The sequence below is a fragment of the Trichoplusia ni genome, unplaced genomic scaffold, assembly GCF_003590095.1.
Source record: "Trichoplusia ni isolate ovarian cell line Hi5 unplaced genomic scaffold, tn1 tig00003069, whole genome shotgun sequence".
Classification (NCBI taxonomy): domain Eukaryota; kingdom Metazoa; phylum Arthropoda; class Insecta; order Lepidoptera; family Noctuidae; genus Trichoplusia; species Trichoplusia ni.
The window spans coordinates 25,220-50,325 of NW_020800322.1; the positions used below are offsets into that span (position 1 = coordinate 25,220).

The following is a 25,106-nucleotide window of genomic DNA, read 5'->3' on the forward strand; positions in this document are numbered from 1 at the left end:
CCGAGGGTTCCGTACAAATAAGCAAAAAAAGGAAACAAATTGGTTGTGACAAATAAATTTGTGGGATGGACCCCCAAAAATTTACCACTTACGAGTACAAACATTTCCAAACTTCATTTTTAATATTTATTGTTATAGCATATATACATCACCTGTAAAAAATCAACCGTCCAACTACCACTGTTCATGAGATACAGCCTGACAAACGGACGGACGGACAGCGGACCCTCAGTAAAAGGGTTCCGTTTTTACCCTTTCGGTAAGTAAAGATAAAATAAAAAAATATACTGCAAAGGCCTTTAGTATTCATGTCACCGTATCTGTGTATCTGTGTAAACACAGTCACATGTTAACACAAAAACATTGTGCGGGCACTTGCATCATCATCATCTCTACAGCAACCTCTACAATGCTTTATGTAGGACAGTAGCATAGGCAATTTCATGGGCAGTTCGTTAGGCTCACGACTAATGAACGACAATTCATCAGAATACTTGCAGTGCATTGCAGAGCGAGGGAAGATTACACAGCGTCCAGTCCGCGGCCATTGTTCGTGAGCTATTGTAATGTAACGATAACTATAGGTCTACTACTATTATTCCATGTAAGTTATGTAACTAGACTTCGTTTTGCAATAAACACATAATATAAAAGTCATATGGGTCATCTCGTAGAGTCTTTCTGAGACTAGTTTTTAAATCATCTATTTCAAGGCGTACAATTTCACTTAGTGCATGCGCTCTACAAAGATAGATATGAAAAAGAGTGTCCCATCCTATTTTATTATTCACACAAAGTCACATACAAATCTTACTTCATTGATAAGTTCATTAAAACGCAGGTTTTAACAGAGGGTGCATTTTCTTAGAAATTCTATTGACTAAACATATACATAGTGCAATAGCTAACATCAAAAGTTCTAGCCGAAGTTTCCTAAAATAAAATCATTCCGAACATCGCAAGACGCTACATTTTGGATGCAATCTAAGGGCAGTGCGTTAACATCACTAATATCATGTGCTTTACAATCGCACTACGAGGTCAGTACACAGTCTGAATATCACATTGTTCGTATTTCCACGGATATCACATTGAAAACCAAGTGTTACGCCTAAAAATAATGTCGTAATTACGTAACCATGACATTGTTCGTGTAAGGTAATCATGGACGGTCAAGGCTTTTAGCGCATAGTCAGGCGTAGTTACATGCAAAATGGAGATGAATTAGGAAACGAAACATCTAGAATTTTTTTCTAACAGATCTGGTAAGAATGTTATGGCTAGGTTTCGGGTGAGAGACGAGCTAGGTTGCACATTAGTGACAAGGTGATATTCAGCCTGCGCGGCGTGTCCGGGTACCTCCTGGCGCGGCTCCTCGCCGAGCGAGTCGCCCAGCGCCTCGGCCTGGCTCTTCATTATCGAATATATTTTCACGTAGGGCGCCTTCAGCAGCTACGTGCAACCCCACATAGTGCATATTAGTTCTCATATGTATGTACGTATCGTATGGTATGCCATCGTGTTACATTGTCCAAGTGTTGATGTATGAGACGGAACATGAAAACTCTATGTTAATAACCTTATCTTAATTTATGACTTAAATATAGAAATGTATTTTTATTTACTCTGGACTTATAACAATAATCTTAAGTTGAACTTTGTTGTAAGTGCTATTTATAAACAGACTGATACAGTAGCACTCCAGTTAAGAACGGCGTTGAGTATTCTAGTCAGCTGTTATGAAAGGAAGTTGATAAAGAAATATTAGTGCCGATGGAGTGGCTCAGGTGTTGTAAATAGCTGATGTTTAGGTATGAGAGATAAGTAGGTATTGTCGGTAGCCGGCGTTATCAGTGAACGGCGAGTAAACATGTCACCGCGTCGCGGCGCTACCAAAGCCAGAGCGGTGAAAATGCACCGCTCTGGAACTAATGAGCTTCACTTTTGAAAAGCATGAATGCGTTTACTGATACTGACAAAATATATTCATAAAAAACGCTTATCACAGAAAAATAAATAAAATCACTTAACAACCTACCTATAACATATCTTTAACCTATCGAATCGCCACAAAATACAATTTAGTATGTAAGGCAAATGAATCAAAAACTTCAAATCGTAAGTGCCAAAAGGTAAACTTGTAATAAAAACCATGTTCAATGTGTACTGTATGTGGGATGTGAGATGCATTGTCGATAGTGTATCCAAAGCGTTGTTAGTTATAAAACGGTGTTTGTAATTAATATGTAATAGATAATATTTTTAAAGTATTTTGACTATTGAATTGGTTGACTTACCTCCCAGGATTCGCGAGTGAGGTCGGACACGTCGCCAGTGCTGCCAGTACGCTCGTCCTACAATAAACGATTGCTTATAGAAACGTAATTTAAATTATGCTACCGTTATATTATACCATAAATATGTTCGCCGGAAAATTCTTATCATAATGAGTGATGACACATAAGATAAATCTGTTTATTAGCGGCACAGAAAGTCTATAAATTCAGTGGCAAAAATATGGCTGTGTGTGCTTTGGTTTTACACTTGTCTGAGTGATATGTGTGCATAACGTGTCATCAGGACCTATATTTTTAAAAGCGGTTACATAACTAATTTATTTGGTGTGAGATATGGACGTTATAGATGTTCTGTACCATAATAAGTCGCGTACAGAAATTAGCATCGTGACCATATAACGCACAGCTATCTATAAAATTATGTATGGACAGCCCCCCTCCCCCCGTTAATATTACTTTCATGGAACCGTTACAAGCAGTATTATGAACACTGAAAGTTCAAAAACAACGAAGTACATACGTACAATCTTACTATTCAGCAAAAAATAAAGCGATTTATTCAAATGGATTTAAAACTTTTGTACATCCGTCAGAGTCCAAGTACTAGTTGTTTCTAACTGTACGTGTATAACGCTCACCTTCTGCCCGGGCTTGGCCTCGTCGTCGTCCCACTCGGTGTCGCTGTCGATGAGCTCGTAGCCCTGCGCGGCCACGTCGCCCAGGGGCCCGTACCGGTCCGGCACCCAGTGCGTCAGGAACTTGAACAGATCGTCGACCCTGAAACAAACAATAAAAAAAATTTGTTAATTACTAACATAAGGGTTCAGATACGACTTTTACGACGATTACGCCTTTATTGCTAGATTAGGCACAGCAATAAAGTTTTTAGTAGTAAACATTTGTAGTTCGGCTTTGGCGTCGACTGATGATTGCTTTACGGGGATTTCCAAGCCTTATAAGATTTGTGACAGATAATTTGAAAACTTTTACCATTAAGATTAGTGTAGAAGGCACCAGTAGATAAGTCACACCAGTTTCCAAAAACTCTTTGGACAACGTATCGTTAAGGTGAAAATACGTTTTTCTTAAATCAATATTTCTCATAGTATCTCAACAGTAGAACATAACATTTTTTCTTTATAAAATAGTACACGGTGTGTTTACCTGTTCCTGGGCACTCCGAACCAGTACTCAGGCTTCATGCGCTTGCGGCCGTAGGACATGAGCGGCGTGGTGCGCGGCAGCGGGCGGCCGATGGGCTTGCCCATGCGAAGGCGCAGGTACAGCGGCGGGTCGTCGCTGGGACGAGCGGGGCGCGGGATTAGTTCTGGTGACGGAAGAATAGAAAATATTAGCTACATGTTTCTGACAAAACTAACAACAAATTTCAATGAAAGATGTAAATTTCAAGTTTTTTACATTATATTTATGCTATTGCAACATGACTGAAATATTATTTAGCGAAAATATAAGTGAACTTAAAAGATTATATAGATAAATCATAAATAATAGATAATGCATTTACTTTGATGTTTACATATAAAAGTATTTATAGAAAAAGGTATGATTAATTCTTTATCATTCTTTAGAACGTCGTTCCATACTAAAATGTGTTTATTGACAATTTATTATTGGATTAATTGTTTTTGCGATAACGTGTGGTCAAGAAATGATTTTATTATTAGAACGATGTAACGTGTTTGTTTAATAGTATAATGAACTCAAAATAATACTGTATAAATTTGTGTCATTAAAATATTTTAGAGAAAAAATGTTTTAAAATATGCTCCATAAAAAATACAAGATTCAGCTCGATCTGGTGAGACTGGAAACCATCCTCATCATATCGTAGGAAATGAAAGACGATTAAACTTGTTGCCAGCAACTACTTCTTAAAGCAAATTTCTGAAAAGTGAGCGTGTAGGGCAGCGTCTTGCTTCTAAAAAGCTGTAGTATTTCTTAAAAGTTGATGGTAAGCTCCAAAGTCTTCTGAAAAAGGATTTATCTGACACCCCCATTTTTATAAGTTTTAAAATGAGTATACTAAGTCAAACCCAAAATTAAAACCGTTTATTCAAATAAGTCTACTAAGTTATACTTTTCGAACGCCATAAAATAATCGACAGCTTCCTGATCGCCTTATTCCTCTTTCCAATAACTACAGTATTACATAATAACTTCTTGAACAATCCATCATAATCCACAAACTTTATCCTCCCACTGCTAGGAGCCTTTTTCTCTGCGGTCCATGCATTAAGACCATACTTACTATCGAATGAGGCGAACAGGTCCGGCATGTCGTCGACGGAGACCATGCTGCGGTAGTCGAGGCGGGGAGGGGGCGCGCTGCCGCTGCTCGATGTCGACTTGGTGTGCGAGCGACCGAACCCGCCCAGCGAGCTGCGTCTATACGTTATAGTAATAAGTTAGTATGTGCTTATTAGCTTGATTTACAATCAATTGTTAACACATATCAACGAAAAATTTGGAGGATTAGGCTTTTAATTTGTCAACAAGAGGCTTTAAGGAAGAATCCGGTAATCAAATATTACATTTTTAGTAATACTCTATTTTTTCTGATATGCCCGACTAGTTTCGAAGTTGATAGGTTTTGTTTCAGTCTGAAACTAGTCGGGATATCCTCAAAAAATCCTAATTATTTTGGTGAAGTTAAAGATTTATATGTTTTAACTAACTAAATACTTTCAAATAATTGATTTAGTTACGCCAGATTAGATGTATCTTTGTAGTCACAAACAAGTATTTCGCTAAGTTGTTTAACACATAGTACGTTGGTAAACACTGTACCTAACTAGCAATTAAATAAATATCTAAACAGAACAGAAAACTTAAAACTTTCCGCACCTGCAAAAATCAAAGTTCAATATCAATATGGAAATTAGTTTAATTTTAATAGAATTAACAATAATTACAAGAGACACGCAAGGGACGTCTTATATAGAAGACGTTTGAAGCTAAACATGCCAAGACAGTACATATCAAAGGTGCCGATAGAAAGGAATGAAGTGTCAGTGATCCTATAACATCCTAGAAATGAATGATGGTTGATGAAACAGATTAGATCTAGAAGGTTCTATCTGGAAAATGATGGCTAAAGTCTTCCTAACACATATACATCATGCTCTTTAGCTGTAATAGATAGAAATACTGAATTTTGAAATTACCCATAGAATGAAACAGCCAATTGTTTGTTGCGACTCTACAATATTTATATGTTGTTTCTCAAATATTATTTTCGCCACACACTATAGTATGATGAGCAGATAGCATGCTTTCGGTAACTATTTTGAGAATTATGTTTTATTTCATTACATTTATGTTCTATAAGTCGTTATCGTAAATGTTTCGTGGCACCATGGCTGTTTTACCCTACATAAATTTCTAAATCCGCATTTGCCTGACAAGACATAAAAACAAACACATTTATGCCGGTGGAAATGCCTACAGAAGTGATAACGAATAAAAGGCCAGACAGTGAGACCACGGCGTCACAGCCAACACCAACATTTTGACTAATCGGCACATCCCGGTCACCACGAGGCAATGAGTACAGTTATCATTTTAATATCGATGTCAAACGTTGCATTTATCACTTGTTTATTTACCGTTAGATCAAAAGGAATTGGAAATAATAAACGGTATTTATCGACCGATAAGATATCACGTTACACAAATAGTATACGTTTGCATAGGTATCATAAATAACCTTTCTAGTTGTGAATGGAAGAAAACAATATAAACAATGCGTCAACGAGAAAGTCAAAGTATTGATGTTATCATAAATATAATATGGCGCTGTGGTCTATAGGTCGTCAAAGGCAAACACATTACAATTTGGCACATCGACACTTTGCAGCGGAACGTGACGTCACGTACCCCGATGTCGAGAACACGTCCTGGGGCGCCTCTTCCGACGGGGTTTTACTCAGGAACAAACCGGTACCGAACTCCACTAGGTTCATTGGGGAGCTAGCGAGTGAGCGACCAATGAACAGAGCGGAGTCGTACATACGGTACGTCCCGGTTAGCATCCACGGTAGCAAAGGAAAAATTGACGATTGCAATATTAATTGATTTAGTTCAGCATGTGTATATGTGCGGCGCATGTTAGTGGCATTGGTCTGTTGTTGTCGGTAGCAAGTACATCTGTCTGTGCACACATCGTAAACACTGTACTGAACACACACGGCGTTCGCGCGGCTCGGAGGACTCAGCCGTTACATCATACGTCCATAAGGATTGTTTTGCAATGCCAAGTTTAATTCATGCGGTATGACGAATGCAAATAAATCTTGTATTGTTTTATTGTACGAGATTAGAATGAATTGAATGCCGTATGATTTCTTGACATTTGTAATTGATTAAATAATTATATTCTAGAGTCAATACCACTGACAAACTGTAGCTCGATATTTCAAGGACATAAACAAATGCTTTATGGCATAATAACTGTTTTATGTGTGTATAGCGAGTGGCGTCTCGATTAGGTCTTACTAAATACCTTATACACTTTTAACAGTATGTCAGAGTAGACCAAATTCGTTAGAGATATGTAATTAATAAATCTTAGCGTTCTACGTGACAACTCGAAAGTCGTCGTTCTGTCATACAACCACATCACCGACTTCGTTACTTTTTCCGGTATGTAGATTGTATGTCCTCATCTACTCCTGCCATCCAACGTTACTGATAGTGAGTGTATATTCAGCAGCATTCCCGCACTAAGTGTGCTCTGTTACAGTGGTCAAGTACGACGGGGTAATTAGTGAAACTTGGGGTAAATATGAACAAAGCCAAAGAGGGTGAGGTTTTTACACGATTTACGCCTAACATGAAATTGCATTATAGTCAATTATTTGTATCTTATTTCAAATCTTTGTTCATCTTTACCCGAGAATCCAATTACCCCTTTTTACGGTTATGTGGGTGTGTTTGTGTGTGTCCGCACGTACCTGTTGAATACTTTGGAGAAGACGCTGGTAGAGTTGTGGCTGTCGGCGGAGGTTGGCAACGAGTCGCTCTGCGAGCCCTGCGCCGCGCCCTCGCCCGTCAGGCCCTCCACCCACGATAGCGGGTACGAGAGCCGCTTCAGCATCTGTACAATGGGGGAATGTTTTTTAATAAAAACTTCGGCATACCACTTAGTTGATAGTTATTAGACCTTGAGATACAGATTTTGTGTGCGAAGCTGAAGTTACTTATGCCGAACTCCTAAATATTCATATTAGCGCCTTTGCTTTTTACTTGTAAAATTTTAAATTATCAAAGCTTCCTCATAAAGGCAGTAACTGTTTAAAGTAATGATGGTCACCTGGTTTCAAGGGTGTGCGATACGGGGAGCTGACTATGAAAATAATACTTTGACATTCAAAAAGTGCTACTTTGTTGCTTATAATTGAATAAATGGATTTGATTTCACAATTGGTATTTTTTTAGTTAACTTTGTTTAACTTAGTCGTTTTCTAATCTGAAAAAATTTAATAGTAAACTTGCATGCTTATAAAGAGACAAGTCGGTACCTTATTTTTCTTATCAGGTTTGGCATTATCGTCACGCTGGGCAGCACCGTCGAGCGAGAAGGAGACAGCAGCAGGCTTGCGCGCCCGCTCTGCCTCGCCCAGCGGCGGCGCGGACAGCGGGGCCTCGCCGCGCGACAGGCACACCGGCGGGACCCAGTCCGCCGACAGGACGATGTCCGCGTCGCTGTACACCTGACACACACATACATGTAGTTAATGACCGTCACAGGTATCCAGTGCTACGTTACCTTGACACCTGACTTATGCTAAGCAGACTGTGTCATTACATTTACAATTCAGATGTGTTTAAAGTGAAATTACGTCAAAACATAGTATTATTGATAATATAATAATTGTTTAAATGATTAAATTTAAACTCAAAAATCATTATTTTTTGTACCTGCTAGATGTTAAAAAATGAATACATATATTACACAAGATTCAACGCTGTTTGTTACAAATCAAGATGAAAAACTGTGTGTATTCTCACTCACTATAAAAAATTACATTTTAATTTAGAAAATAACATATTCCACAAGTATTTACAGAAGAATCTCCTCAACCTGGACTAGCACGGAAGAGATACGAAGATGCAAAAATGCGGAAAGGAAAAAAGAGAAGAAGTCAAACACCACTGCAACTGTTGACAGAGCTCCAATAGCGACCCAGATTAAGAAAATAATTTTGACGTAGAAAGAAACCATAACCAGACGCCAACTCGAGGTGAGCGAAGCCAGACCCTCTGGGACCACACCGGGACCACTGGGACCTTTCTCACCTCATCGCAAGACGAGTACACCGAGTCAGACCTCGCGTCAATGTTCCTGTTCCTGTGCAGTGTTACAAAACAGTGCAGCGCTTGCGCCGCCTCGCGGTTCCAACTACCACCGCGTATCTCCAGCTCGGTCGACTCGTATATCGTATCTATCTCATGGTAATACTCATCGCAATCTATGAGTGAACCCTAAAAATTCATGCGTGTTAATTATGTGAAACAATTTAAAGAACTTTACGTGTTAGTTTAGTTACTAACTAATTCTCCTCAAATTACGCCTGATCTGACAATTTCAATCACACGTCATTTGGGGTAACCCTGATCAAATACTTGCGAACTACAAGGTATAGAAGAATGTAGAAGGTAAAGGCATACCTTCTTAGAGTTAGCAGGTGTGACATGCAGTAGTGGGTCACGGATGTCAATGCCGGAGTCGTGGTAGGACAGCTTGACGAGATGCTGCGCGTCGTCGGCGGGCAGGTGCGGGGCGTCGCGCGGGTCGGGCACGTCGCGTACGTCGGGCACGTCGCGCACGTCGGGCACGTCGCGCGCATCGCCCGCGTCGCCCGCCTCGGAGCCAGAACCCGCCGCCGCCGCGCCTATTGCACCTACTACGCTGTCGTCCTTGACGTCAGCGCTGGACGACACCTGCGATAAAGAATTATTAGAACACTAGCTGTTCCCCGCGACTTCGTCCGCGAGGTTAGAAGATATAAGTTATAATTTATACCTGCCTTCTATCTATCTTGTAGGATTCAGTCAGCGTTTGCAATGTAAGCGCAAAAAATGTGTTTTTTTACGACCTCACATTAGAAACCTCAAAAATTGTAGCCTATGTGTTATTCTGATGTATAAGCTATATTGTGGTAAAGTTTTATTCAAATCCATTCAGTAGTTTTTACGTGAAAGAGTAACAAACATCCATACATCCATACTTACAAACTTTCGTCTTTATAATAGTATTAGAACATTAAATTGTGTAGGTTACAAAAGTCATGCTGATAATTTTAATGATCCTCTTTACTTATTTTTTTAGAGAATTATTCTGTACAGAGCTTTATAAACAGAATAAACGTTTTGTATTTATTCATACCTCACTTCCTTGGTCGATGGACATCCTGTCCTTGCTAGGTATGGCCCAATGTTGATCCAGTAAAGATTTTCGTCGATCTTCAGTAGATTGCTGCAAACAGAAAATGTATATAGATAACAATAATTTCAAAAGATCATATTACAACTGAATATTACTTGTAGAGCAATTATTTTAACTTCATCACTTAATACCCTGTTAGGAGTAGCGTCTTATTGTATCTTATTTAAGTTAGCAGCAGCAGTTGTCAGCAACAGCACAGCAAAAATCAATTATTTATTGCATTAAACCACATGCGATTCTATACATATAGATTATCAATATGTAGTATCTAGAATAGTATAAGCACGACAGCGTGTGTAGTATGTTACCTGCAGCGCAGTAGGCGTGACGAGCTCCCGGTCGAAGGCCTTGGGGAAGGCGGCGCCGCCGCGGTCCTCGGCCTCGTCGGGCGCGCGCGCCTCTCCCCCCTCGCCGCCCTCCGCACCCTCCGGGCCCTCGCCCCCGGCCGCCTGCAGCTCGGGGAATGTTTCATCCTGCGATAGCGAAAACAAGTTATAAAATGGATGACATCTAACCCCACAAACTGTTTAATATAACTAATTTAGACTGTTCGTCTACACTTCAATCAACAATCAGTAATAAAACTGATTAGTCCATAATGCTATGGTCGACAAGTGGAGAGGATTGGGGGGGATAAAGTACTTACTTTGACTAGAAGAGAATCCTTTCCGGGTGAAAGTTCCGACTTATTCATATAGTAGATCTCAGCTTGCTCGGCTCTAGAAAGAAAATGAAAACATTCAGTCATGTAAAAAGGTTATAAATTTGATTTCATTCAAAATGTGTCCGTTTTCATAGTTTCTCAGCGTTGCAATTATTTTATGTGGCTCTGTACAGTTAGACAACATTTTCCTCTCGTATCTTGTCATATTGGTAATCACACAAGATACAGTAGCTTTTCATAGAAATTTACCGGTTGCGACCTCAACATCATTATCTATTGCGGTTTATGACTCATTATTGCAACATACAAATAGTTTCTACGTCACGTTTGCGCGTTGTAACGGAAACGTTAAAGTTATGTGAATCATGTTTTTATGACACAAAGATTAAGAACTCTTATCTCAACAAAGAAGTAGTTAAATAGCGTTCTTTGCTGTTTATATTTGCCAATATGAAATCTTGCTATGAGATTTATACTGTTTTTACTGGGACAAAATCATTTAGTGTGTTTCTGGTCTTTCAACTTAAACTATTCATGAGCTGGTAAAACTTGGTAATAGACGGACGAATGGACAACTGATAGTGGACATTAAGAAAATCATCCACAAAATTTTCCTTAGTATACGTTTTGACGTAAATTTAATTTTCACAAAAAATTTACTACTTAAACTAATAATACGATATTCTTATATCTAAAAATATAAAAATGTAATAAACCTGAGATCGTGATCGTACTTGTGCGTGTTATGGTCGGGGCCGTGCGTGCGCATGTGCGCTATGTCGTAGAAGATGGCAGCGTTGACGACGTACTCCATGGGCGCGATGACGCCGTACGACTCGGGCCCGTGCTCCATCACTAGCGTGTCCGACACGTTCGGGTCGAACATCACCGCGTTCGGGGTCACCAGCAGGACACCGGACACTACGCCCTGGAATTATAAACAATTGATTGTGTAGATCAGAAATCGACAGCCAGCAGTAAGCAAATGTGAGTGACATTCGACCCGCATGATATGAAACAACAGACATGAAGAATTCAAAGTGGATGCAGAACTATTGCATACTGTGTGCTAATTATTATTATTATTAATGAAAATATGAAGAACTCTTTTGAGGGATACAACGAAAACAAACTTTGAATTTACGTCAATCTCATTTTTAATGTGAAAATGCTAATAGGTAATAGCAAAACAAAATATTTATAAAGTTAAACATTAGTAAAATTATCGAGACCATTGCTATCAAACAAACAAATAACTTCACATTTTTGTTGTAATTTAATTGCTAAACAATAATAATTGTAACGTATTTGATATCGTTATCGATAATACATACATAAATACAATAACAGAGATAACATAAAAACTGTGCTATGTAAATAACTAGAACGAGTGTTAAATTGTGAAAAAACTGGAGTGCATAAACAACACTGCTAACACTATTATACTCTTAGTACACTGCCGAGCACAAAAAGGAAAAAATATAATTGACATTTAAGGAGGCCTTTATTCGTGCACTTTTAAAACAAAACAGTTGACGAACACAACTGCATTGATTACCAATTTGTTTAATATTAACGTTACATTTTTTGTTTATACAAACACAATAATATTTGTTCATTGTTTACTAATGTGTATGACTACTCACACCGATTGACACGATGTTTCAGGTATTCCCAACGTTTAGCGTTTGAAAACCCCAGCTCTAAGTGGTTTGAGTTGCTAACAGAAAAAATTGCGCCGACAATCAGCTTAATACAATCTATTAGAAAATAATCTATGTACCAATATGAGGAAAAGCAAGCATATCTTGGCATATAAATCAATTATAAACATTCCATTTGAGTAGCAAAATCCTTACGTGTCTACAAGTTGCTGTGGTATGATTACATTAAAGTCTTATAAATACCCAGGAGGCAAGAGGCGGAGAGCAGCATATTGTAATGGGAGGGACTAGTACTGTTTACTTAGCTAGAGCTACTAGAAAACCCTTATCGTATACACTTTCGAACTCAACTTCCGCTTAACGTCAGGTGGAGTATGTTCACCTGCCGATATCATTATGAAAAAAGCCAGGCAGCTCGCGCACTTTACGTGTTAGTGTGCGACGTTTATATATTATAATCGTTGCGGCATAATAACCCACAATGATGAATGGTTTGGTTTCCATACCTGTCCATCAGTGATGTGTCGCACGTTGATCTTCAGGAAGCGCTGCGGCGCGGCGTTGCTCTGCTGCGTCTCCGGGGACACAGGCCGCAAGCTATCCAGGATTTCTGTAATATACCCCACATGTTGTATATATCATATTCATACTCCATAACGGCAAAAAGGGGTAAATAGAGATTTTAGGGTGGACAGAATATGTATATTTTTTTAAGTTTTCGACGTTTTACGATCCGATATAGGAATAATTGTATAAAAGTAGTTTTTTTAAGTAAGAAAAAGCAGGCGATCTCGAAAACAAAAACACTTTATGTTATTATTTACCCCGTGTTATGGTGACAATAATAGAGACTGAGATAGAATAGATTAGTGTATCAGTAGAGTCGCTTGTTACACTTCACACTCAAGTGCTAATTAAAAAAGTATAGTATATGTGTTTTACGATCTGGAATCGATCCTTTAGCGCAGGACGCAAATGTTTTTAATATTCACATCCTGTCGTTGTCTTTAAAAACCTGCAGCTGTCCAATTGCAAACAGCTGTTCGGCCAGAGAACCAATGTTCGAGATGAAATTACTCCACAAAAAACAAAAATCAGTCAAGTGGCTTATGAACTGCACTAATTGGTGAATCATATGCGACTTTTTATGACGGAATATAAAAATCCAACCACATAAAAAGACAATGGTTGTCTCAAACAAAACAAGTTTGATAGCTTATGATATTGTGAGGAATGTAATTAGGGTCCGTAGTGCATTTATTTTTTGTCATTTATGGTGGCTGAGTGACAGCTAACCAACATAGATTGGCTATACTGCATTGTTCGAGCTGAATATATTACAGACAATGTTGTGTGGGAGTCACTCTTCATTCGTACATAACGCCGTGGGAATCATAAGCCTCCTAGCCGCCTATAATTGTAGTTCTAAACTTGTATTCCTTTCAATGTAACTTCTAATAAAGGTTCAGTTTACCAACTCTATTCAAGTGACAGCTAATTGTAAAATTCGTTATCTAAGTAACGCTACAGTAAACTTTATTGCCTGAATTGTTTTGTACAAAGTTGGCATATAATCAGTACATACTTTTGTTGATACGGAACGAATGCCATCAGTCTCCTTGACTACGAAGTTATTTAAGCGAACCACCTTGATTTACGATTGTTGACATAAAACATGTATAATAAAAGACAAGTTGTTTTTAGCCGCGTGTACCGGTATAAGCACAACATTCATATTAAAATGAAAGTACAAGTATAGTGCAGTTTTGCGTCGTTAAAAATATTCCAAACACTTGTTAGAGCTCGATAACGAGTCGAGTTTACTGTGATCTGATAACGGATCGCTACATATTGACTGTTTCATAATCATTCTGCGACTTTCTCATCGCGAAAAACATTACAGCTGCGCAGATAATATTGAAACAATACAGCGTTAATTGCAATAATTATATTGTTCTAGTACCTTTTTCTTGTGCGGGCTCACTCGGAGCGCCCTGTGTTGACTCAGATGTGTTGTCGCCGCTCTCCGACGGACCATCAGAGTCCTTATCGCCATCTGAAAGCGACACAATCCACTTGTTATTTACACCTGTTTGTTTACTTACGACACGTTACGCTAGCTTACCAACACAGTTAAAAAACGTAGTGACGTTAAACAATAATAACATCAAGCGAGATGAAATAGCACGAAAACACACCGTGATACCACCGCTTCAGGAACTCGAAACCAAACATTATTGGGCTATAGCAAAAACAGATCCATATCTGCAAGTTTATCGGTTGTGATAAACCGAATCCATATCTTAGTGTTTGTCGGTGATGACGGGTGAGTCCCTGAGTGGCCGCTGAATTGACTCCAATGTGGCGTAATTACAAAATGTAGGACGGAACGTAATTCAGTGACAAATTAAAATAGACTGAGTGAGCGCAATGCGTTCGCTCCGAGTGGCGGCCGCGTCTCTACTCCGGCCGACTCAATGTTGTAACTTTTGTTTGCCGTGCAAATAGGAGAAAAATTTGTTCCATGTCTACGTCATGCATGAATGAATAACACCAAGGTTGAGTGTTATTGTTTTGTTCATGCTTGGACAATGCAGAAGCATCATATATTTAATGATGTGCAATTGATGCTTGTTGACAACTTCATTTTATCTTATTTATAATTATTATTTTACAAAAAACATAATCGTTTCCTGCTTTCTGTCTTTATAATTTAATAATGGCATCACTACAAATAAAGTACATCATTCAGTAAATAATATAAATTCTTCAAAATAAGGGGACATTGAAAACATGAGCTAGTTATATAATAATAGTACCAGCATGTTCCAATTTGAGTGTAATTTTATTGAAGAGAGGAAAAGCCCGTCCATCGCCTGAGGAGCAATACCATTGTGATACGATGATGTGACGATCGTGGAAAAATCTAAATTGCAACCAGCTAGGTACGAGACATTACTGACAATCATTTGATTGAACGGTACCGACTTCAATCTTCCTATGCAACGATGATCATTGTTAAACAAAAAATATAATTAATCAAACAACGGGTTTTATATAATGTGAATTATAGTAATTACTGTCAGTATATCCTACTCTTTACAGCTATTATAAATAAGTATCCGTCTTTCGGTTCGTCTGTGTCGTACATGTTTTTATTAGCCAGTAGGGTCCTGTTGCAGAGCAAAGGCCTCCCTTCGCCTCCCAAATATATCCTAATCTATTGCTAGCTGGGGTCACTTTTATGAGAAAAAATAGAGCTTGTCCCGCCATCTTCTACTGGGCCTGCCACCAGGTCAGTTTTTAATTTTACCACTGATTTCTATTAGTTTTAACATTTCTCGCGTATTATTAAACAATATGTTATCTGTAGTTAATTATACTTTGCTACATATTCCACATAGAACTCATTTATTACACACAATACCGTTGAACAGAGTATTTCCTTAACACGATTCACGTTTGTGTTTACGATACGTTCGAATATAAACAATTATATGTTAATTGCTCTATTAATATTGTTGATCTTAAAGACTTTTATGACTTACGTTTACCTATATCAATAAAAATTGCAAAGAACACTCAAGTTTGAGACTGTGTTTCGGGGGATCTCAGGATCGACTAAACTGATTTTGGTAAAGGATACACAACATTTGGCTAAAAAAATCTTATTTAAAAACGTATTTTTATAACACTACATCAATGATTTCTATAGTCTATAAACACTACATCAATGATTTCTATAGTCTATGAACCTATGGCTTAAGGGGAAAATTATTATCCAATTTTTTTATTCACCTGGATCTCTAGACCTATCTTCTACCAATAGAAAGTAACATCACTTGTAATACCGCGCAAGGAAGTGGGCATTGATCAGGTAGTAATACAATAAATGGAGATCTCGCTATAGTATGCATTTACGTACCTTCGAATACATAAGTTCTGATAACCTGCGCCATTTGGTAAACTATTTCATAACAAAGGAAATATTATTGTGAAATAGCTTCTTGAGTTGCCATCACTATTCACAAGAGAAACATCCGTGTGAAAATGTACGTTATTAGATTGATGCACACGTTTTACTTAATTTTCGACTATAAATGTAGGGAGACAAAGTTGATATTGATATGAAATCAATCTTCACTAGTTTTCGATACATGCCAACTAGAAAATAATATTATTAGATATGTACTAATAATTTATTTATTCGTCTATATAAACGCAGAAGTCTTGTTCTACATAACTAATAAACAACTGAATAAGAAGCAATACTTTCGGTTCGCGTTTACCAAATAATTGTACAATATCGAAGGTTGAATGTCGTAACCTGCAATTTCTCATTACAATGATCCGTCACGATTGTACTTGTGGAATTTCGAGTGAATTATTTTAAAACAAATAATCAAAGTATAGAATTGATACTAATACAAATCCCGATAGAAACAAGTGACAGCCATGTCCTACGGGATACGACTCTACAATTATATTCTTGCCCTTTTTGGCAAGCGGTCTTTTTTTATTTTAGTCTTAACTAACGAGACACTCTTTTTATTTACTAAAACAACTTACATTGTTGGTTGATTAAAGCGTGTAAAATGCTTATAATATCTATAATTAGTCTAGAGAAAGACTCATCATAGAGCTTACTAACTACCATCAAACCGTTAGTAAATATGACGTAATTATTAATTATGGTATAGTTCACTAGTCGCTGTACAAGGCATCCCATTGGCTCTCTTTTAACTAAGGGTTTTGGGTTCATGGTATTTATTCAAAGTCTAGACAGTAATGCAAACCCGTGGGTGGCTGAAATATAAAGTCTTATAATTTATGTTTTAGCGCCCGCCCACGACTTGTGTAAAAATCTAGATATTCTCGTTTTAAATTTCTACATCTACAATCTAAAAAATCAAATTTTTATGAAATGGACTTTCCATCTACTATAAAAACACAATTTAAAATTTTCATTGTCAATAAGCTTCTTTTCAGGTACTTTTAAACGTAGTCCTAGATGCGCGGGTCAAAGATAACATTATTATGGAAAAGAATCTGTAAGAAACTCCATAAATCCATATATTACCTATTGCTAGCTATCCCTGCAAACTTCGTGCCGCCTCGAAAAATAATTTTCAATATCATAATATTAGACTTGACATATAGAGACGTAAGCTATTCGTATCTTTCAAGTTGGACCATACATACATACCATTGCATAAGTAGTTTATGGGACAAAAAAGGTATTTTATAATTCAGTCACTTGACCAACACAAAAACACAAAATAACGTGTATAAAACTTTTCAAATAATATAACAATTTCGAAACATATCTACAATAACAGTTACTGGCTAACCGGTTTATAATGGACTTTCTCAGTTCTTTTTGCTATCCATACTTATTTCAAGAGCTGATAATCAGGAATCAAAACATCCAAGCTACAATTCTCATAACTGTGACATTCAGTACTATTTGCAGTACTCTTTAAATTCATAAACAGTCGTACGTGCATTCTGGCCAGTATACTGTCATTGTCATAAATATTGTGGCTGATGAATATTAACGTTATAACAACAAGCGGTGTAAACAAATGATCAACCTTCGCTGTGACCTTACCCTGCCCGTATGGAGAATTTAACTGGGTTTGTTACATAACAATACTTATATCAATATTATCAATGATAATTTTTCAAAGAAAATTTCTTTGAAAAATCATACCTTCATATTTGAAAGACAGTTTTTATTTAACTAGTGGTCGCCCAGTGGTCGAAATTCGACCATATAATAAATTTAAATTGTAAGTGACTTAATATACATTATTAAAATATAATATTCAAACATTATTAAGGTTCTACTGTCGAAAACTAAACTACTATAACCACAGATTTGACCAAGACTGTTATTTGCCAATTTCTTTTTTGAACAAATTATATGAAATTAAAAGTTGTTTACTAAAACAAAACATGCTATAAGAGGATGCAAAACAAAAAATCATGTGTTAAAAATACTATCCATTTAGAGCATTTTTTATCGCATATTGCAATAATTTTGTTAATGATTTAAAACTTCTCTGAAAACAATGTTTTTTGTAAAAACTCTTTCATCGTTTGCTAAATGTACATATGTACATATCAACAACCCATTGCAGAAATAGTTTTTGTGAATGGTGTAACATGCTGAAATCATCTCTAATTGCAAGTCGATAGGCTGTATACTGAAGCATGGTTAATTTATTTCTGGGTGCTCTTGAATTAGATGTAGTTGGTGTATTATGAGCAATATTGACATGCCACCCAGTATCACCGTTGGGAAAAAGCAGTGGGTATAATGATGAGTCCAAAACTGAGATATTCTTAATTATACCATTAACTTTTGAAAAACAAATCATATTTCGTTCAAAAGGTGGCTCACCATCAACTGTACTAAATATTACTGCTACATCAGTTTGAACTGCATCATTAAATCGGCGTAGATCTAAATCATGTTTTACTTTAATGAGCATACAAATTTCTTTGTTTTGATTTTCGACTCTCTGACAATGATCTTTCATTGCAATGAATGACCGCACAAAAGGATTACTGCATTCCAATTCCAGTGAAATTTCACGCTTTATGTTGTTGTTACATGTTTGGTTAATAACAAATAATAAACGTTCTTGTAATCTATAATTAATGGCAGTGTCAACATCATAAAAATATAATTGTGCATAACATGGTGAGCGACCATATGCGGCAGTCATTGGGCCTGATCTGTGATAAAAAACATCATGTATTTTGAAATGATACACTCCACTTGTAACTGCCTCAGCAACTTTTGCTTCGGAGCTAACCATAGCAAAACATGAATTATATTTCCTAATATTTTCAAAATAATTTTTTGTTTACTTTTTAATGAAGGTTCATTTGAAGTTTTAATATAATGATTTAAAATATTCATTTTGACTTAAGGGTGGTAATATTGCTTTACCCTTGTGACAACATGAAGTGAATGCAGTTCGGTCGCCTAAAGTCACTTCAGATTCAAAATGTTTCGCATTGCAAAACCTGCACTCTAAATTCATTAATCCACAATCATAACTTAAAAACACATTTGGAACGACATTGAGAGCACATTTAAATGCATCTCTCAAAATCATATTACTATCTAATACTACTGATGGGGAATTCTTCCTCTTAGAGAAATATTCCTTCTTATTTGTCTCTCACTCCGGTTCGTTAATGTTCTATGTCGAGGCATAATTAAAGTTCTTTCATCAAATTACTGAAATCAAGAAGAGAAAAAGTTTTTACCTGTATGGTGATTTGTTAATTCTGATAATTCGTACACAAAATCACTTATTTATCCTAAAGTATATGCAATTACTGAAATCTAGCTAACTATAGCAAAAAAAATTGTACCTGAATGTTGTTAGGTATTGCAGATTGCTGCTACAGAAGATAGAAGTCCTTAAAAGACGACACAACTCACATACACAACTCATATAAATTTGTATAAGCGCTCAGTATTTCACGTAGTATTCGTAAACTTTTAAAGTTTGAAAAACTTTCAAATTAAAGTTTAAACATGTCAATAATAGACAAAAGAACTATTTGACCACAGACTCCACAGAGTATGTATGCGTGTGTCAAATGCATGCTGGTTAGTATAATGTTTTATTAAATATTTAATGTATTTTTTATGCATTATTATTAAAATATTTTTTATATTAAATGAGGCAAATAAACATTTTTTTTGAGTACTCTACGCCTATACAAAAAATGAAAATCAAAAGAAACCAATTTGACCACAGAGTAGGTATAGGCAAATATATATATTTTTGATATGTCAATGTCAGTTCTCTATGTCTATGGACAAAATGAAATATAAAAGAAACATGTGTGTGTGAAATGCATGGTATTGTGTGTAATGTTTCTATGTCTACGGACAAAATTAAAAACAAAAGAAACATGTGTGTGTGAAATGCATGGTAGTGTGGGTAATGTTTTATTTATTGATTTAATGTACTTTAGAAGCATTATTATTGAAAAATATTAGCGTTCTGCACTTCTCCTGCACATAAACTATAAGTGTGCCAAATTTTATGCTCGTGCGTCCGCGCAATTTTTGTAAAAAGGGGTACAAAGTTTTGGCATCACGTATTAATATATAGATTTATGATATTTACAGTTATTATTCCTGAAATCTTCAGATTTTTGCTGATTATATATCGACGTAGCTTACATGTCTCGATTTAGTATTTTATTTTTGATATATTGGCTCAATCGAAAAGTACACAAATAAATGCACCGAAAAGAGCAAAGTCCATAATTGAAAAAAAATACAGACTTATTTGATTACGTCTGCCAAATAATAGGTGTGGTGTGGAGAAAAGAGAAGAATTTAAGTATTAAAACAGTTAAAAAAGTGTCAAATAAAGATAACCAAGTTAAACATTGTTAACCATTTTTTGAGTACTTAAACAAAAGGAGTATCTATAAGTAAAATATACATATACAGTATACAAACTAGATTGTGACTGCGGCCTCTCTTACATCGGTCAAACCAAACGAAGCATAGGGACCCGCGTTAAAGAACACATAGCTGACGTCAAACACCGCCGCTCAACGAAGTCTGCAGTCGCCGAACATGCTGAAGGTTCCAGCCATTATATTAGATTTGACCAACCACAGATCCTCGCTAAAGAATCCAAATTCCTACCTAGGATGTTTCGCGAGGCTATTGAGATTAAAAAACACCCTAATTTCAATAGAGAAGATGGCTGGAAGATATCACCTACTTGGGATCCAATAATAAATAAACTCAAGGCCAAACCCAAGAGCAGCGCTGCAAGACATCAAGACACAGTGAGCTTATACTGCGTAGGTCGGACCACAAATAATTAATTAAAATATGAAGGTAGAACGAGCAACATCTTCTGTCAAGACGAACGCCATCTCAGTCTGCCCGTGACCATGATACCTGCAAAGGTTTCGAAACGTCGGGAACTAAAATCTAAAATTAAACCGCGATAAAATCCGTAAAAGTAGTTTCATTTCAATAAAATATTATCTTTATTTCCTACTTCAAGAAAAAGTAATTTACTCTCATCACGTTTCTCTCTTCACAGGACTACCTAACTAGTGCTCTATATTTATTTACGTGTATCTATAAATATATATTGTACGTTTGTCCGCTTCTGTTCGATGGCGTTGCACACCAGAACACAAATTACACTTTATTACCGCTTTACGTTATTCGTTTGTTTTGTAAGGCGCAATAAACTCAAGGCTCCTAGTCGATATAAAACCATGCTAACTAAATATAACTTACATTATAATACATCCTACATTTTCAAACGTTCCGTTCGTACTTTTACGATAGCCTTCAATTGGATTTAATTATTATTGTTTCTTGTTTAGTTCTTCCTAGAAGTTACGTGTTTCATTGTTTTAATTTTTTTCAATTGTAATTAATAAGAATAATTATTTTACTCAGTATAAAAATTCTCTAAGCGTTCTAACACACTGTTATGCTACATCTGATCTGATAACACCGGATCTCACTCGGTCTTAGTTTAGTTCGAGTACCATTGCAGTATTGAGTCGAGAACCGATTTTAAACCACATCAGTTTACCAGGAGTAAGCAAGCAGGCCCATAGGCCTCTCCAATAAAAGCAAGGACAATACTGAGGAGTTTTAATCAATGCTAGTTTTTCAAAACCCCTCACTGAGATCTTTGCGTTATTTTTAATGGCCGATGAATTAATGGAAATTCAAAAAAATATCATTGAATTGATTAAGAGTGTCGAAACCCGTACTGAATTTACAATTATTGTATTGGCAAAATGCTTAGGAGAATACGAATAGTGTCATTTTAATCCAATTTCCATTTATTCATCAGCCATGTCTTTGTTTTGTTTTTATTTTTTAGTTTAGTTGGACATTGCAGCAGATTTAATGTTTCTATCATGCACCTTTTTAATAAATAAATAATTGTAGCGGAATTAGGGTTCTGTAGACCAAATAATTATTTAGTTGGTACTGACCTTTCCGCTTGTCGGGCACTAGCAGCGTCTGACCCGGGAAGATGAACTGCGTGGCGAGCCTGTTCAGCTTGGTCAGCTCCGAGGGGGTGGTGTCGAACCTCGCCGCTAGCGATGTCAGGGTGTCGCGGTCGCGGACCTGGGTAAAACATTAGTAAATATAATTTGTATTGCATATAAATCACAGTCAAGTTTTCAAGCTAATGACGAAAGAAGAAAATGCTGGATATGGACCCCCAAATATCCAGAAAGCTTCTTCTTTTTGTGTCTTGCGTTTCTGTAACTAGCATTCCGGTCATGATTATTACCAGCGGGGAAATGGATGGTTAATTGATAACTTTATTCATATTTTCATAGAAAGACCTGCATTATATATTTTTTTATGATTTTATCAGCCCTAAAAGATGCCTTTCTTAAATAAAGAGATATTATCTTTTTTAGTATAGGTACTGTAGAAAATAAACAAATAGGATCTCATTTTAGATCCGAAAAAGGCACCCACCACGTCTAAAATATGCACAAAGAATAAATCCAATACCGCACGGTTCAAAACGTCTTAGCATGGCGGATAAAATCATAAATCCGTTCACCTGCCACACACAGATTTAAGCCGTACAAATCATTCTTAAACCTTTGAAAACACACATGCACGCTGGAATTTTGCCAAACACGTGCAAATTATTGTATTGAAGAAATTCACCTAAGCAAATAATTTGGTAAAACCTTTAGTTAAACAGAGGTCTGTATTAGAAATTTTTAAACAAAAAGAGCCGAATATTAGAAGGAAAATCCGTCGTATCCTCGAAGGAGCCTGGTAATAGTATTTTTGAATACATGACACTCTATTATCCCACAACAGGCCAGGAGGGCTCCAAGGACATGTCGCTGTATTTGACAACGTAACACGGTTTTATAAAACAAAACACAACGAGGGTTTGCCAGAGTGTGTAGGCGTGTCGTGGACCGACACTCGATAGTTTAATGAATATTAAATAAACATAAGTTAGTGATGTAGGTTAAATGTGAAAAATGTCTGGACTGCGTCAATACGAAAATATAAGAGGGTTTTTTAAATAACTTTCGTGACGCGGACTCATAATTGTTTTAAAACGTTTTACTCACGTTTATTTGTCGGGATCATCGAACTGTTTGACTCGCGACCCCGACGATGCGTCAGCTCATGATTAAGGACTTCGAAGTCCTATTAGGTACGAAACTAGTCGGGCTATCCCGATAAATACGCGTGAGTAAACGGTTTTCAAACAAATATTTTAGAGGGTTATTAAAGCACGGGATAATTATTTCGTGTTTTTTTATATATATACGGAAAGGTGATACCTTACCTTTCCATACCCTCATTAATTTATTAAAATCAAAATATTCCTGAAAGTATTTCTATTAGATTCCTATTGTGTGCTCGTGTTCCACCTACGCCGAAGTTTCATGATCTACTAAACGACCGGAATCCAGATTTAACTGAACCGAGATATGAGAATAAAATTTAATATACTTATGATTTATTGCACGGAAATAAATACAATTTCTTTATTAAACATGTTTATTTGAGTGGAGACCTACTTGCCGACTTGTAAAAAGTATTTATTTTCGCAACAGCTGGTTTAATAAAAGGTTTTTGCCACCAAATAGACTGTATCAAAATACGCAGTAATGTGTGTGTGCACAAGTGTCGCCGAATGTGTCACAAAGCACAAACAACAGAGGTCTTTGTAGCTTACACTGTTTTAAACATAAAACACTTTAAGAAAGGTTAACTAGAACTATGTTGATAATATTATTGCATTTATAATGAATTCGTTTTAAATAAGTAAGTATTGAATTGCTATAATACTTATGCTGCTTATTTATACACAATGAGCACACTGCAAATTAATCTAGCAAGTAAAGATCAACGACCTACTGACCACTTAAACGTGGGAATTAGACCACATTTTGAAACAATTTTGTTCCTTATATTTTTTAGATACTGTACAAGAAATGAATTGCTCAGTTACGGTATAAGAATAAGAACCGTTATATGAAGTACACACAGTGATAACATCAATAGAAATGATGAAATATAATGAAAATGTTTACCGTGTAAGTCATCGTCTTAATGGGTGGAGGGGGCGGTAATCTCTTGGCGTGCTCGTCTTCATCTGCAACAAGATAAACACAATCAACATGGCGTGTCAACACATCAAGCGAACGCCTTACGGAATAGTGTGCGCGAGTTCACGACACGCGAATTGCTCGCGCGCAATGATCGGCGCTGTATTGACATACATGATTTATGATATAATCGTAAAATCTATAACCGCACGATTTTTATTATTGCGAAACTCAGTTATTGCATTCGTCGTTCTGTAAAACTGTGCCGTTACCGGTTTCACATTGTAACTTTGTTGTTGTTTATTTTTGTATCAATACGACCTCATTCGACTTTCTAGTTCAAACTATATTGTGAAAAGCATTAGCAATAATATATTACCTACATTCTCTTAAACGTTCCTGGAAAGTTCGATAAATCAAACTGCGTTTATCAAGGGGAGGATAAAAACCATTTAATATAATATGTATTGTTGTGAATAGCCAGAATTGAAGAGGACAATAACATAACAAATGGTTTGGGGCCAAAACCGATCGCAATGCTATTGAAATACATAGTTGATAATAGCATCCCTCCCATTAATCATTGGCACGGACCTGGCCGCTTGTTTACAAAAACATCATTGACTCATAATCATAAATCAACTGTCAAAAATCGATATGTACTGCTAAATCTTTGATTTTTAATAAGCTTATTAATTTTCGTCTAATACAGAATCAATGTCGAAGAATATTACACTAAAATATTGATCTGTAGCTATAAAATCAAGTTATGAGGGCATAAAACAACTGTTCCCATAGATAATATAAACAGGCAGTGCGGTATCTATTTTCACAGTAATAACTGGATTAATTCAATGTTTTTAAAAGCCGGATGTTAGTTTATAGTG

At 36.5% G+C, this 25,106-nt stretch overlaps 1 protein-coding gene across 18 annotated transcripts in view; it reads right to left on the reverse strand.

The window, feature by feature from the left end:
• LOC113507684 (TLD domain-containing protein 2) overlaps positions 1-25,106 on the reverse strand; it is a 93,743-nt gene that overhangs the window by 13,816 nt on the left and 54,821 nt on the right. For 10 of the 18 annotated variants that reach the window (XM_026890600.1, XM_026890597.1, XM_026890598.1 and 7 more), the window contains 17 exons: positions 24,205-24,266; positions 22,114-22,249; positions 14,057-14,149; positions 12,600-12,703; positions 11,146-11,357; positions 10,412-10,484; positions 10,074-10,238; positions 9,706-9,795; positions 8,988-9,260; positions 8,616-8,801; positions 7,838-8,029; positions 7,271-7,413; positions 4,567-4,703; positions 3,462-3,624; positions 2,936-3,074; positions 2,298-2,354; positions 1,360-1,452 (listed from right to left, as the gene is read on the reverse strand). In XM_026890600.1, coding sequence (XP_026746401.1) covers positions 1,360-1,452; positions 2,298-2,354; positions 2,936-3,074; positions 3,462-3,624; positions 4,567-4,703; positions 7,271-7,413; positions 7,838-8,029; positions 8,616-8,801; positions 8,988-9,260; positions 9,706-9,795; positions 10,074-10,238; positions 10,412-10,484; positions 11,146-11,357; positions 12,600-12,703; positions 14,057-14,149; positions 22,114-22,249; positions 24,205-24,266 — 2,318 coding nt within the window. Of the gene's footprint in view, positions 1-1,359; positions 1,453-2,297; positions 2,355-2,935; positions 3,075-3,461; positions 3,625-4,566; positions 4,704-7,270; positions 7,414-7,837; positions 8,030-8,615; positions 8,802-8,987; positions 9,261-9,705; positions 9,796-10,073; positions 10,239-10,411; positions 10,485-11,145; positions 11,358-12,599; positions 12,704-14,056; positions 14,150-14,291; positions 14,734-22,113; positions 22,250-24,204; positions 24,267-25,106 lie in introns of those variants that run through there. The other 8 variants (XM_026890593.1, XM_026890591.1, XM_026890606.1 and 5 more) reach the window with 7 other exon arrangements.